At 42.6% G+C, this 13,533-nt stretch overlaps 1 protein-coding gene across 3 annotated transcripts in view; it reads left to right on the forward strand.

The window, feature by feature from the left end:
* Positions 1-13,533, forward strand: part of TRMT1L (tRNA methyltransferase 1L) — a 212,090-nt gene that overhangs the window by 124,093 nt on the left and 74,464 nt on the right. For 2 of the 3 annotated variants that reach the window (XM_089680317.1, XM_089680316.1), the window contains one exon: positions 889-942. The exons of the other annotated variant lie outside the window; for it this stretch is intronic. In XM_089680317.1, coding sequence (XP_089536443.1) covers positions 889-942 — 54 coding nt within the window. The remainder of the gene's footprint in view (positions 1-888; positions 943-13,533) is intronic. 3 annotated transcript variants of the gene reach the window in all.

Consider the following 13,533-nt stretch of genomic DNA (forward strand, 5'->3'; position numbering starts at 1 on the left):
ATCCTATGTTTGCCCATTGTTGTGTAGTACTGTTGGCATTTGCTGCATTACCCACCCATTAGCTGCAGTGCTTTTGGATGCCCACTGGTCCAAGACTCAGATCCTGTGTCCTGTAATTTACAATTCAGAAAATAGGATTTTTGTCTTGGGGCCCTTTCACAAGCTTTGAGTCTGGATCTGTCAGTTTTTCAGACTGTTCCAGACTGAGCCACAACGTATGTCTGAATATCGGACTCCAAAGGTTTGTATCATTTTACGTTTATGTAGACAGAAACATAATGTACACTATTGTGATCCATTTTTGTCTATGCTCTATGTCTGCTTTTAGCCCAAATCTTTTTTTTTTTTTTGTCTATACTTTTGTCCACCTAGGACAAGTTTCTTAAGAACTGTAAAAAAACAGAATTGTGAAAAACCAAAAGTTTTCTGATGTAAACTAAACTAAATATGTATGTATTTACTAACTGACATAAAAGGCCTGAGTTTTCATGCATTTTTCTTTATCTGTTTGTGTGATGGAACTGATGCTGATCACGTGAAAGGACCCTTATCTGCAAAATACTTTTATTGGAGTGCATTACAGGACACCAGCACCTCTGCTCTGTTCCTTATGATTTACTCCTTATTGCTTGCTACCAAATGCAGGCTTGCTGAGTGTGGGAGGGGTTATGTTAGAGCTGTCCTTACAGATTTGTTTGCCAGTGTCCAATTCTTTGAAGGCTGCTGCATAATCCATGTTCCAACTCTAAGATCCTGTGTTTTGTGATGTACTTTTAGAAAAGGTTGTTACAGGTGAGAAACAAAAATCCTATGTTTCCCCTTTTCCCCTATTTTCTATTACTATATATTGAATTATAAAGCTATGTGACCTTGTTTTATCTTTTGCAGAAGAAAGTGGCGTCTTTATTAAAATCCCGGGTGCAGATGTATTGTCAGACCCTGGTATGTAACTTACACTAAATTAATGTAATGTTACTTTGAAAGGAACTGAAAACTAATACAAAATGTTCCTTGTCCATATGTAGTTTTATTTCAAGGAAATGTTATCGCATTCTGATTTTTAGTACAACATACTTAACCGGTTACCGCCTGGCCTATGGCCAGATGGAGGCCGGGCAAGCACCTCGTCCCTCCGGGTGGACGCCATATGGCGTCCTTTTAGGCATGCGCAGTTTGCCTGCCTGCACAGCAGGTCACATGACAGTCGTATACAATGAATGGCTTCCTTTCATGCCATCCATTGTATACAAGTGTGGCTAGCTGTGAATGGTCACAGCAATCACATGCACAAGCTGGGCCAATCGCAGCCCAGCTGTGTCATGTGATTAGCTGTGGCCAAATCACAGCTAAGCACAAAAAAAAAAACCCCTGAATGAATCGATTTTCATTCAGGTAAATCCTTGCTTATAGCAAAGTAATTCTTTGCTATAAGCAAATTGTGTAAAAGAAAAATAAATACTGATCACTTCCCCAAAGTAGTACAATGTTACTATGGTAGCATTATACTACTTTGGTCATAGTGAAATATGAAAAAAAATTCTTTAAAAAATTTAATAAGAAATAATAAAATTTAAAAAATTATCAAATTTTTTTCGTACTGTCACCAGTCAGTGTCCCTGATCACTGCCATGCTAGTTATGATGGTGCTGTACTGCACTGGTGACAGTATGTTAAAAAAAAAATAAAAAAATTGTGAAAGCCATTTTTTCTATTTCTTCATATCCAAAAAAATTAAGACATAAAAATTACAACTTCAAAAAACTCGCCTGCTATGAAATACGTTGGACTGTCTACTTTGCAAAAAGGGGTCATTTGGGGGATATATGTACTGTTCTAACATTCTTGGACCTCAAGAATGGATTGGACGTCAGTACTTCAGGACTGATCAATATTCAGATCTTTCCCATAGTTTGTGAACTCTATAACTTTCCTACACACTAAATAATAATTACTAATTTGGGTTATTTTCACCAAAGACATGTAGTAGAATACATTTTGGCCTAAATTTATGAAGAATAATTATTTATTTTCAAACTTTTATAACAGAAACAAAGAAAAACGTGTTTATTTTCAAAATTTTTGGTCTTTTTTTTTTGTTAATTTAGCAAAAAATAAAAACCCCAGCGGTGATTAAATACCACCAAAAGAAAGCTCTAGTTGTGTGAAGAAAATGATAAAATTTTAGTTTGGGTACAATGTTGTATGACCGCACAATTGTCATTCAAAGTGTGAGAGCGCTGAAACCTGAAAATTGGCCTGGGCAGGAAGGGGCTAAAAGTGCCTGGTATGGAAGTGGTTAAAGGATAACTAAACAAAAATATGCTCTATTGCAGCTTACCAGTCCAGAGATTGATCTTGCCAGAAATGTTAAACAGCAAAAAAAGTCTCATCTTTGTTCTGTAAACTGCTAATCCCATTATTCTTTTTTCCATATAATAGAGATGAACAAAGGAAAAAATGGTTCACTAAATAAATAAATAAAACAATGTGAAGTGAATCCAAATAAATCCAAAGTAAAAAAGATAATCGCATGTCGTTGCAGTTATATTCTAAACAATAGTGTCACAAACCACATATATAAACAAGTTCATGGTGACAAAAGGATACATGATTTGTGTTCTTTAACCATGGATTATATACAGCTACCTCTCCCAGCTAGTATCTTTTCTCTCCATTGGGACTGTTTGGTCCCTTAGTCAAGTATATTGAGGAGATCACAGGTGATGAGGATACACTTCTTCCCCGGGAAAAGAAGGCATGCCCTTCTGCATGTAAATATTCTACTCCTGCGACTGGGAAAATGTTTTTTCTCCAAGCCCAAGTATAAAACACACTTTTATTGAAAGATGTAGACCTCCAAGACATGTTTTGATGGGGCGCCCTGACTTATTAGAGTGGGGGCATGTCTGTCACTGTCGGCCTATTCAGCCATCTCTGGTAGAGCTCTTTTCTGTATTGGTGTCACTGGTTCCCACAAAGTGTCAGTGTAAAAATGTCTGCTGCAATTTTGCAGTCCCGCTATAAGTCGCTGATCGCTGCCAATATTAGAATAAAAAAGTTATTTAATTAAAATTCCAGTATGTCCCATAGTTTGTAGACGCTGTAACTTTTGCTCAAAGTAATCAATATACACTTATTGGGGATTTCTTTACCAAAAATTTGTAGCAGAATACATATTGGCCTAAATCTATATAGACATTTGGTTTGTAAAATGTTTTTATTGGAATTGTTTTATAGCAGAAAATAAAAATTTATATAATTTTTTTTTTCAAAATTGTCGAACACAAAAAGTAAAATCTGCAGAGCGGATCAGATACCACCAAAAGAAAGCTCTATTTGTGGGGAAAAAAAGGACATAAATTTAATTAATTTACAGCGCTGCATGACTGCACAGTTATCAGTTAAAATAATGCAGCGCCGTATCGCAAAAAATGGCCTGGTAAGGAACGACAAGTGGTTAAGGCTCTACAAGCAGCTTGCTCTAGTTCTTTGGAGCAATTCTTTGTTTTATTTGCTGCATTTTCCACCCCTCAGTTGACTGCTTTTGGCTGTCCCATGGTTAAAGACTAAAGATCCCATGTTCTGTACTGTACACTTAGGGCTTTCAGTATATTGTGTAAATGGTTTGTGGGCATTTCACCTTCAGTTCACCAATGGACAAGTGTGTCTTTGAAGGGGAATAGAAACTAAATATATTTGTAAATTTAAATAGATTTTTGACTTACAGGTAAATTTTGTTTCCTAGAGAGCCGTGCAGAACACAGACTTTTAGTTTTTAATCATGGGTTATATGCAGATACCTTCAGGTGATTGGAAACTGGCAAAAAAGTAAAGTTGCAGGGACAGTCTGTATTTAACCCATCCCACTTCCAGCTAGTTTTTTTTTTTTTTTTAAAGCATTTTTTAGGGTTTTTTTTTGCTGGGATCTGTGGTCCCATTGCTTTTTTTCCTTTTCTATTTTTCTCTGGAATTTTCTTTTTTCCTGCGGAGATCTTCTATCAACAGCTGAGCTGGGTGACAGGCTGGATAATCTAGATCCAGTGGTCATCCCAGTCTGACCAGCGAGCGCACACAGACCACTAGCTTCACGCTCAGTCGGCTGCAACGATGTCCCATTCTGGACCGGGGTGACCAGCGAGTTAAATGTCTCGCAGGGACACATATGACCAGGCGCCTATAGTCTGTGTCACAGTGTACCCCTGGCTAGCAGCCCCTTACTTCAGTGGAGAAGAGGATCTGTCATGGGAGTGTTACCTGCACGCTCCATGGATTGGTATGTAGATGCCTCCTCTACTTCCCTGGATGCGTGAGGGGCATGGGTACTCCCTGGGGTGGTCAGTCCCTACAGGTTTCTCCTCTCTTCTCCATGCTTGCTCTCCTACATCATCCCCACCCCTGAGATCATTGGGGCATTTTGTAGCAGGATGGGTACCCTGTTACCCTGGTTTCCCTGTGTCACAGGGGGGTTAGCTGAGGGATACTGGGCCGGTTTAGCGGTGTGCTGCACGGACTTGAATCTGTAGCCCAGATGCACTGTGTCCCCTGGCCTGGTTAGCTTTGGGTGGTTGTCCTCTGATGCACCCCCCCAGGTTTCATGATCCCCCAAAGGTACGGAGGACCGGTCTTGCACCCCCCTTGGGATGCCTAGGGGATTGTTGTTGGGAGGCCTGTGGATGTTAATTGGCCCTCCCACATTGTTGGGCTCCCTGCCACTTTAGGCCGTGGCTTTGCAACCTGCTAGCCGTGTAGTGCCGCGCACCATTTGCTCTGCCAGGTAGCGGCAGTAGCCATTTTCCTTTTTGGGCATCCGCCTCCCACGTAGTTCTCTCTGCCCAGCTCACTGCAGGGATGCCGGCAGGGGGGGAATCCAGTCTAGTGGGTATACCTGGTGCAGTGGCAGGGCGCTTGGAGGCTGAGCTGGGCTAGGGGTGTGCCCCCACCTTCCTCTATGCTATTGTACATGGAGGTTAAGTCAGCTGTCGGTGGCCATGTTGTTCCATGTTGATTCCTCATCTACTATGCAGGTTAGAGGCCAATAGGATCACAGTCATCCTGGTGGCTCCAGACTGGCCTCGCCATCTATGGTACGCCGAGATGGTGGTGGCGGATGCTCCCAGTCCTATTTGGGAGGACTACTACTTCCCTCGAGTGATCCCAGCCTGGAAACACCTTGGGGTGTTCTCAGACGGAGCCCCAGCTGGCAATCTCCCTTGAGAGGCCTCATTGAGTGGCCTTCATTGCAGGGCCCCGGCCCTCTTTGCAAGTCTTTTGTGAACGGCCTTCCTTACTGGGTTTCTACCAGTGGGCCCCATCCATTGGCCCCCTTTGCAGGGCCCCATTAAGTGGCCTCCTTTGCAAGGCCTGAGATGATGGTCTCCCTGGCTGGACCTCATCCATTGGTTTCCCTGGTAGGGCTTCCTCAGGCTCCTTCGGGTGGCCCCTTTGCGGAGCCACAGCCAGCGGCCCCCTTTACGGGGCCTCATTTTTGAAGGCTTCAGTCTGCTGCCCCCCTTACGGGGTCTCATTAGGCTCTGGGTGGCTCAGCCAGCGGCCATGTGGAGAGAGTCTCATTCCGAGCCCATGGACATGTTTTTCTAGGTGTGTAGATTGACCTCCAGGTGGCTTGTCCCAGTTGCTAGTTCACGGCTCCTCCGATTCCGAAGTTGAGAGTTAGGGGTCTGTCCGGCCCCATAATGGAAGTTCTTCCTTTCTGCTAGGCTGTATCCTGCCCTTCCAGGCCTCTGCGGCCAGGGGCAAACACTCCAGGATCAACAAGTTCATGCTGCAGATAAGGTCCACCTTAGCACGCAGGTTTGCCCTGCCTGTTTGTAGGGTGGAGGTTGTCCTTTCTGGTTTTCAGGGTAGTGTTTGTTTTGGTGGCCGAGTTGAAGCGGTTCAGGGTTTTTTGCTCTAGTCTGTTCCCAGTTCCCAAGATGGACGGGATTCACCTGATCTTAAACCTCGGGGACCTGCTTGCCTTCGTGCAGGTTCACAAGTCCCATATTGCGGTCCATACGCTTGGTGGTGGCCTCCCTTTACCAGGGGGATTTTCTAGGTCCTATAGACATCAAGGACACCTCCCTGCACATTCCCATCTGTCAGGGATCTCGGGTTTCTCCGCGGCGCACGGGTCTGCGCATGCGCGGAAGTCTAATACGAACAAACATACGGGCGCTAGGACATAGGCGCCCACAGCAACAATCGCGGGCGCACTATTTAAACTGACTCTTGCATGCTCAAGTTGCCGTATGGTCTTGTTCCTGCTTGTCCCTGTTATCCTGTTTTCCTGTGAGAGTATCCTGTTGCCTGACCCGGTTTGCTGTTGACAGTCTCCTGCCCTGACCCCTGGCTCGTCCGACTATTCTTCTGCCTGTTCCTGATTATCTGACCTCCTGCTGCTGAACCTGGCCTGTGACCTGACCATTCTCTGCCTGCTGCTCTGTACTGTTCCGCCTCCACTGTTACCGACCCGGCCTGTCTGACTTCGCAACTGCTTCACGGTGTGTTCTGTCCATCCATCCTGCACCAATCCATCCATTGCTGTCTGGGCCTGCTCTGCCTCTTCACGTCAGGCTCCCATCCTGCTACGTACCACTGGCGGTTCCTTCTACTGCAGCTGGGTGTACCCAGGGGCCGCGACCGGGTCTCAGTCTGCTCCAAGTCCATCCCCACCATCAGGGGCTCTGGTGAACAAGCAGTTTGGGGCTTAGACTCTGCGCCCTGGGGAAATCCGGTCTGTGGAGCTCTAGAGTTACTGTCAGTAGGTACCTGACACCATCTGTGAGGGAAATCAGTGTTTCCTATGCATGGCTATTGTGCATTACAAATTTGTAGCTCTGCCCTTCGGTCTGGTCTCCGCTTCCTGGGTGTTTATCAAGGTCTTGGTCCCAGTCCTGGCCTTGCTAAGATAACGAGGAATTGCTGTGATTTAATTCCTGGATGCCTTGCTCCTGCGGGCAGAGACCCCTTCGTCCCTGCTGGCTGGCGTGTAGATTGTCAAGCATTCCCTACAGGACTTCAGGTGGATCTTGAACCTCACGAAGTCTGTGTTGGCCCTGGCCAAACACTTGGAGTTTCTGGGGCTGATTCGCAGTCCGGAACAGGCCAAGGGTGTTCCTCCCATCGGACGAACTACAGTGGTCCGGCAGCTCTTGGCGTGCAGTCGGCTCTCCCTTTGTTTTTGCAGTCAGGTTTTGGGCTAGATGGTGACTACCTTCTAAGCAGTCATATATGCCCAGTTCCATATGTGAACAATGTTGAAGGTCTTCTGCTTCCTTGTATGGTCAGATTTGAATGGAGCGAGTGACGAGGGCCTGCCTTGTATGGTCTCCAGCTCTACGGAAAGGAAAGTCCTCCCTTCCTCTTAGACAAACTGTGGTCACGATGGATGCCAGCCCATCGGACTAGGCCAGAGTGTTGGGATTGGACAAGGCTCATGGTTCTGGTCTCCGGAGTAGTTTTCTGTTGGATTGGGAGACTCGACTGACCATCGTTGTCCTGAAGCTTCGGGCAAACAAGTTGTCATGGACATTGTGACGATCCCAGGATCGCTGCCACCAATGTGTGATGATCCCACTGCTGCCACCAATATGTGACGATCCCACGATCGCTGACACCAATATGTGACGATCCCAGGATCGCTGCCACCAATATGTGATGAACACGGCGTCAGACCCCAGCCCTTCTCACCAAACTCATGACCGAAGGACTAGCCAATCTAAAACCACGATGTCACATGCGTAACAATGCCACACCCAGCTGCACCCTGCACAATGATTTTCCAGCTAATTGGACCACAATCTATGTAGCGGCAGCCTGAATGCGATTGTTACTGGGTCAGGTTAATTACGCAATTAACCCTTCACACTGTCACCACCTCCTTTTTGTACAGAGAAAGAGGAAACTGCGATATCAGCTATAACACTATAATGGTTGAGATAATCGTCTGTATAACATGGTCACCGCAGGCTGGTTATACAGAGGGTTAAAAAAACACAGTAGCGCTCTTTTAGAGGCAGGAATTCGTAAATTGCAATAAAGAGCTATAGAAACAGTTCAGCACTTTCAGAAGGAAGGATTTATTACTAAAAGGTCAAAAGCGTGCAATAAAAATATTTACAGAAAAAAGATGTAACCGAGATATATATATATATATATATATATATATATATATATATATATATATACACACACAGCGAACAACAGCACAGCAGAGAGACATTAGAGGGTTAAAGTACTTGCCAAAGTCCTAGATTAGCAGATCAAGTTTCAGAGCGAAAGGGTCTCCCAAGGTGGTTCTGTTTTTTTTTTTTTTGTTTTGTTTTTTTTTTTATAAATGTTTATTAATTTATCAATCCAAATACAATTCACATTTCTATTAAAAAGACATTCAAACAATATCTTCCTATTTGCATAAATTATTTTTGCAATTCCGTGTCTCCCATCTCCCCGTGCTTCCAACAATCTCTCCAATGGATTCCACTCTTTTCTAGTTGTCATAGGCTTTGGGAGGCTTTCAAAGAAATGTTTCAGTTGGTAGTATTGTAATCCATCCATCCTATTGAAAACTTCTCCCTTTTCTTTCCTCCAACTCTCCATATGATCCTAATACCTCCCCCACCATTATATCTCTCAATTGCGCCTCTTGTTTTATAATCCATTTCCCTGTGATGTTTTCCTGCCCCGGGGTAAAATGTTCTGTGTTCCTTAGTGGCATCAACTGTGAATTAAAAACCCATCCCTTTTGTCTGTGTAACATTTCCCACACTCCTAAAACATTAAAAAGTATACGTACTTGTGCTATCCTCTAATCCCCTATATTGTGCAGGCACCCATATAATCTTACTTAAATTTATTCCACTTAGTGTATTTTCAATTTTGACCCAACTTTTCTCTGGATTATGAGTCCAATCAAAAATTCTCGCAATTATCACTGCTTTATAATATCTCTTAAAGTCTGGTACACCCAATCCACCTCTTTCTTTACTTCTAGTCAACATTTCATAGCCTATTCTAGGCTTTTTATTCCTCCATATATACCTTATTATCATTTTTTTAAGTTCTTTAAAATATCCCTCTGGAAGTTTGATTGGAATAATTTGAAATTTATATAATACTTTGGGCACAATTACCATTTTTATCAAGTTTATACGACCTATCCAAGATGGAGTTCCTCCTCCTACTCTCTTCAACTCCTCCTTAAGCTCGTTTAGTAGTGAGATATAATTAGCTTTATACAGATTCTTAGTTGAGGCTGACAGTTTTATCCCTATATACTTTAGTTCTTTATCTCTCCAAACAAATGGGAGTTCGCTTTGTATTTTTTCTTTTTCACTATTTTTAAGGTTTATATTTAAAATTTCGTTTTTTGTTGGGTAAATTTTTAAATTTGATAATTCCCCATATTCCTTCAGTATCTTCATTAAATTTGGGAGTGACATTCTATGATTTCCAACATAGAACATCAAATCATCCGCATAAGCCGCCACCTTATGTTCTCTGTCTCCTATCCATATTCCTTTTATATCTATGTTCTTCCTTATCGTAGACAACAATGGCTCCAATGATAAAACATATAACAGTGGAGATAATGGGCATCCCTGTCTTGTACCATTTGACATCCCGAAAAGCTCCGATCTTCCTCCATTAACCATGATAGCGGCTGTAGGCCCTCTATATAACCCTTCGATCCACTTTCTCATTCTGTCTCCTATTCCCAACACTTCCAAGGTGTCCATCATAAAACCCCAACTCACTCTATCAAATGCTTTCTCAGCGTCAATTGACATCAGTATCACTGGGGCTTTTCCCCTTCTACCTTCCTGTATGAGCAACAGTGATCTCAAACCATTGTCTCTACCCTCTCTCCCTGGGACAAACCCCACCTGATCCCCATGTATCCACTCCGGCATCAGATCTTTCAGTCTATTTGCCAAAACCTTTGCGTACAATTTAGTATCTACATTTAACAGCGCTATTGGTCTATAATTCGCACACTGCGAGGGGTCTTTTATCTTCCTTATGGATTAGAACTATATTAGCCTGTAAGGATTCTCCCCTTATTTCTGTCTCATTTCCCAAAGCGTTCATATATATCTTCAATTTGGGTATTAATAACTCTTTATATTTTTTATAATATTTTACCGTATATCCATCTGGACCCGGACGTTTCCCCGCCGCAGTGTCTTTTAACGCTATTTTTATTTCCTCTGATGTAATTTCTGCTTCTAGGGAGTTCAATTGTATTTCGCTTAGTTTTGGTAGACCTGCCTCTTTTAAGTATGTTGTTCTTTTTTCTCTATTTACTGTTTCAGTTTTATTTATTATATCCTGGGGTATAATATTATATAACTCATTATAGTAATCTTTAAATATTCTAGTGATATCTTTAGTAGAGTGCACTAATTCCCCCTTGGGATTTCTTATTTTCTCTATATAATTCCTATTTTTATTTTTCCTTAAAGTTCTCATTAAATACTTTCCTGGCCTATCTCCCCATCTATACCTTTCACTTATTACTTTATTAAAAACTCTTCTTTTTTCCTCCTCCATTACATTCTCTAGTTTTTTCTTCTTTATTATTTTCTGCGTGATCTCCTTAGACATTTCCCTTTTATGAGCCTGTTCAAGATCATATATTTAATTTAACAGTCTATTAATCTTTTCCCTCCTTTCTTTTTTCTTTTTAGCCCCTATTGCAATGAGTAGTCCTCTAATGTAGGCCTTATGGGCCTCCCACACTGTTGCAACCGACACATCCTCTGTTTCGTTCTCCTCAAAAAACCATTTAATTTCCCTCTCGATCTTTCGATCGATCTCTTCATCCATAAGGAGTGCCTCATTCATCCGCCAGACAAAACCCCTTCTTTCCTTTTTACCCCATCTTGACTTCATTGCAACAGGGGCATGATCTGACAGTGTACTTCCTCCAATTTTTACTTCTACTACAGACTCTATAAATCGATGTTCTACCAGTATATAATCTAATCTAGAGTAAGTCTCATGTACTTGTGAAAAAAAGGTATAGTCTCTATCTTTCATATTCCTGATTCTCCATATATCAACTAATTGACTCTCATGTATCAGTTTCTTTAATAATCTCAGGGACCTGCTCTCCTCCCTCCTCACATGGGAAGTGGTATCCATCCGCGGGTCCATACAGACATTAAAGTCTCCAGCTATTATCATACAACCCTTTTTAAATCCATCAATTTCTTCAATATATCTCTCAAGAATATCTCCGGTTTCTTATTTGGACATTATATGTTAGCTATTGTACACTCGATTCCCTGTAATTTACCCCTCAAAAACAAAAATCTTCCCTCCAGATCCGTTATTCTCTTCTCCACCTCAAACCTTATATTCTTTGCGAAACCTATAGCAATCCCTTTTGCTCTTTTAATTAGTGAGTCCGCATAATACCATGTCGGAAAGTATCTAGTCTTCAGCCTAACCTTTGACTCCATCTCTAGATGTGTTTCCTGTAAAAATACCACCAAAGATGTTCTATGTTGTAGTTCTTTAAATAACCTGAATCTCTTCCCAGGACAACACAACCCCTTTACATTATAGGTTATAAATTGGATTTCTTCCATCTTACCCTACTCCTTTTAACTACTTCTTCCTCCTACCCTTCCTCTTTCTTATTTCTCTTGTCCCGCAGAGTGTTACTACCCCACTACCCCTCCATACCATTCTCCATAACCCCCCCCCCCCCCCATCCGCCCCCATCTGTCTCCATCCCCACCCCTCCTCCCCACCCCTCTCCCCTACCAGGCCTACTATTTGCCTTCTAATCATTTGTGGCCCTAATGCCACGTTTGATTTTTAATCTTGGGGTTGGGCTCTGTCCATGTGCAGCTCACCTTCTCTCCATTTCCCCCAATGTCCCCCTATCTATCATTTCTCTATTTCTTCTAACTAGCTGCCATTCCTCTTTTTTCATAGCACATATCTCCCCTTCTTCCTCCTCCCAACCTGGGATCTCTATTTTCTGAATATTAAGTTTATCAAAAAAGTCTCTTAGTTCCTCAGGAAATCTCAGGTATGCAGTGACTCCATTCTTCCATCCAATTAAACACGTCAAGCTACTCCATCTATATTGTATATTCTGTTTTTTCATCTGTTCTAGTAATGGTTTCAATTATCTCTTTCTCCACAATGTCTCAGGTGTCAAGTCTGCAAACACTTGTATATTTTTTCCTCCATATATTATACTGGTTCTTCCTTTTATCTTTTTCCATACTTCTTCTCTATCTCCATATTTATTGAATTGTACAACTACATCTCTTGGTCTCTCTTCCACCCGATCCCTTTGGAACCTTCCTATCCTATATACATTGTCCAATTCATATTTCTCAGTATTGGGTTTATCCATAATGGAGTTTAAGATTTTACATATTGTCTCTTTTAGATCTTCTCCTTGTGTAAGCTCCAGGACTCTTTTTATCCTGAGATTATTTTTCCTATTCTTATTACTTTGTATCTCCAACTTATAATGCATTTTTTTTGTTCTTTCCTCATCTCCATTATCTGATTTTTTTAATTCTGGAATACCTTGAGCATTTTTTTAAATTTTTTCTTCCATTTCTTCTACTCTGGATAATGTCCCAAATCATTCTGAATAATCCCCATCTCTTGTTTAATAGATTTTTCCAGATTTTTAAACATTTCTGCCATCTCCTTTCTATTTGGGGTTTATAATTCTCCTTCATTTTCTCTGAACTTTGTTCCCTCTGATGTTTGTTGGCTGTTAACCATTTCCTCAGAAGACCTGGCACTCTTATCCAAACTGTTTTCCATTATACTCCTTTCGCATGCCTCCTGAGATCTTTCTGGGGTCACATTTCCCTGGGACGTATATTTCCTGATCGTTCCAGATTGGGGGTGCTTAGGACCACTCCCTTTACTATTTTTACTCTTCATATTTGCTGTAAATACAATCCCTCTTCTCTAAGCTCTAGGGCTTGTGCTATAATTACCCTTGGGAGGATTCATATTTTCTTCTGTCCCCTTGGGAATCCCCCTTTTCCTCAGTGTATTCCTCCTCTACTTCAACCTGAATATTCCATACACAGAATCAATATACAGTCCAGCCACCCTCACTCACCCTCCTTCCGACTGCTTTTTCAGTGAGGCATTCTTTCAGGTTCCTTATCTGTTGTCTGTCTTTATTTCCTCTCTGGGGGGATTCCTCTGGGTCACACTCCTCTCCCTCCCTCCTGCTCTCCTTAACAGGTAGCAGGCAGGGTGTCTCTCTGTCAGGCCAGCGTCTTCCCAGCTCCTCGACACTCCGGCCAGTTCTACCCTTCTCACAGGGTCCTGTCCATATCTGTCTCCACTTGCAGCTGTCAGTGAGAAGCCGACGCCTTCCCTCTGCCTGGGAACTCCGGACGGCTTCTCTTCCTGGGAAGTAGTCTTTTGCGGGGGGGGGTCACGTTGCCGCCTTGCATCCTCCAGGCTCTCAGCAACCCGCTGTCTCGAACAGGGACCTCCAGCCACCCCACCGCAGCGGACCCACCGCACTCCGTCCTC

Source organism: Staurois parvus, unplaced genomic scaffold (assembly GCF_062004578.1).
Source record: "Staurois parvus isolate SC_StPar_1 unplaced genomic scaffold, SC_StPar_1.0 ptg000240l, whole genome shotgun sequence".
Lineage (NCBI taxonomy): Eukaryota > Metazoa > Chordata > Amphibia > Anura > Ranidae > Staurois > Staurois parvus.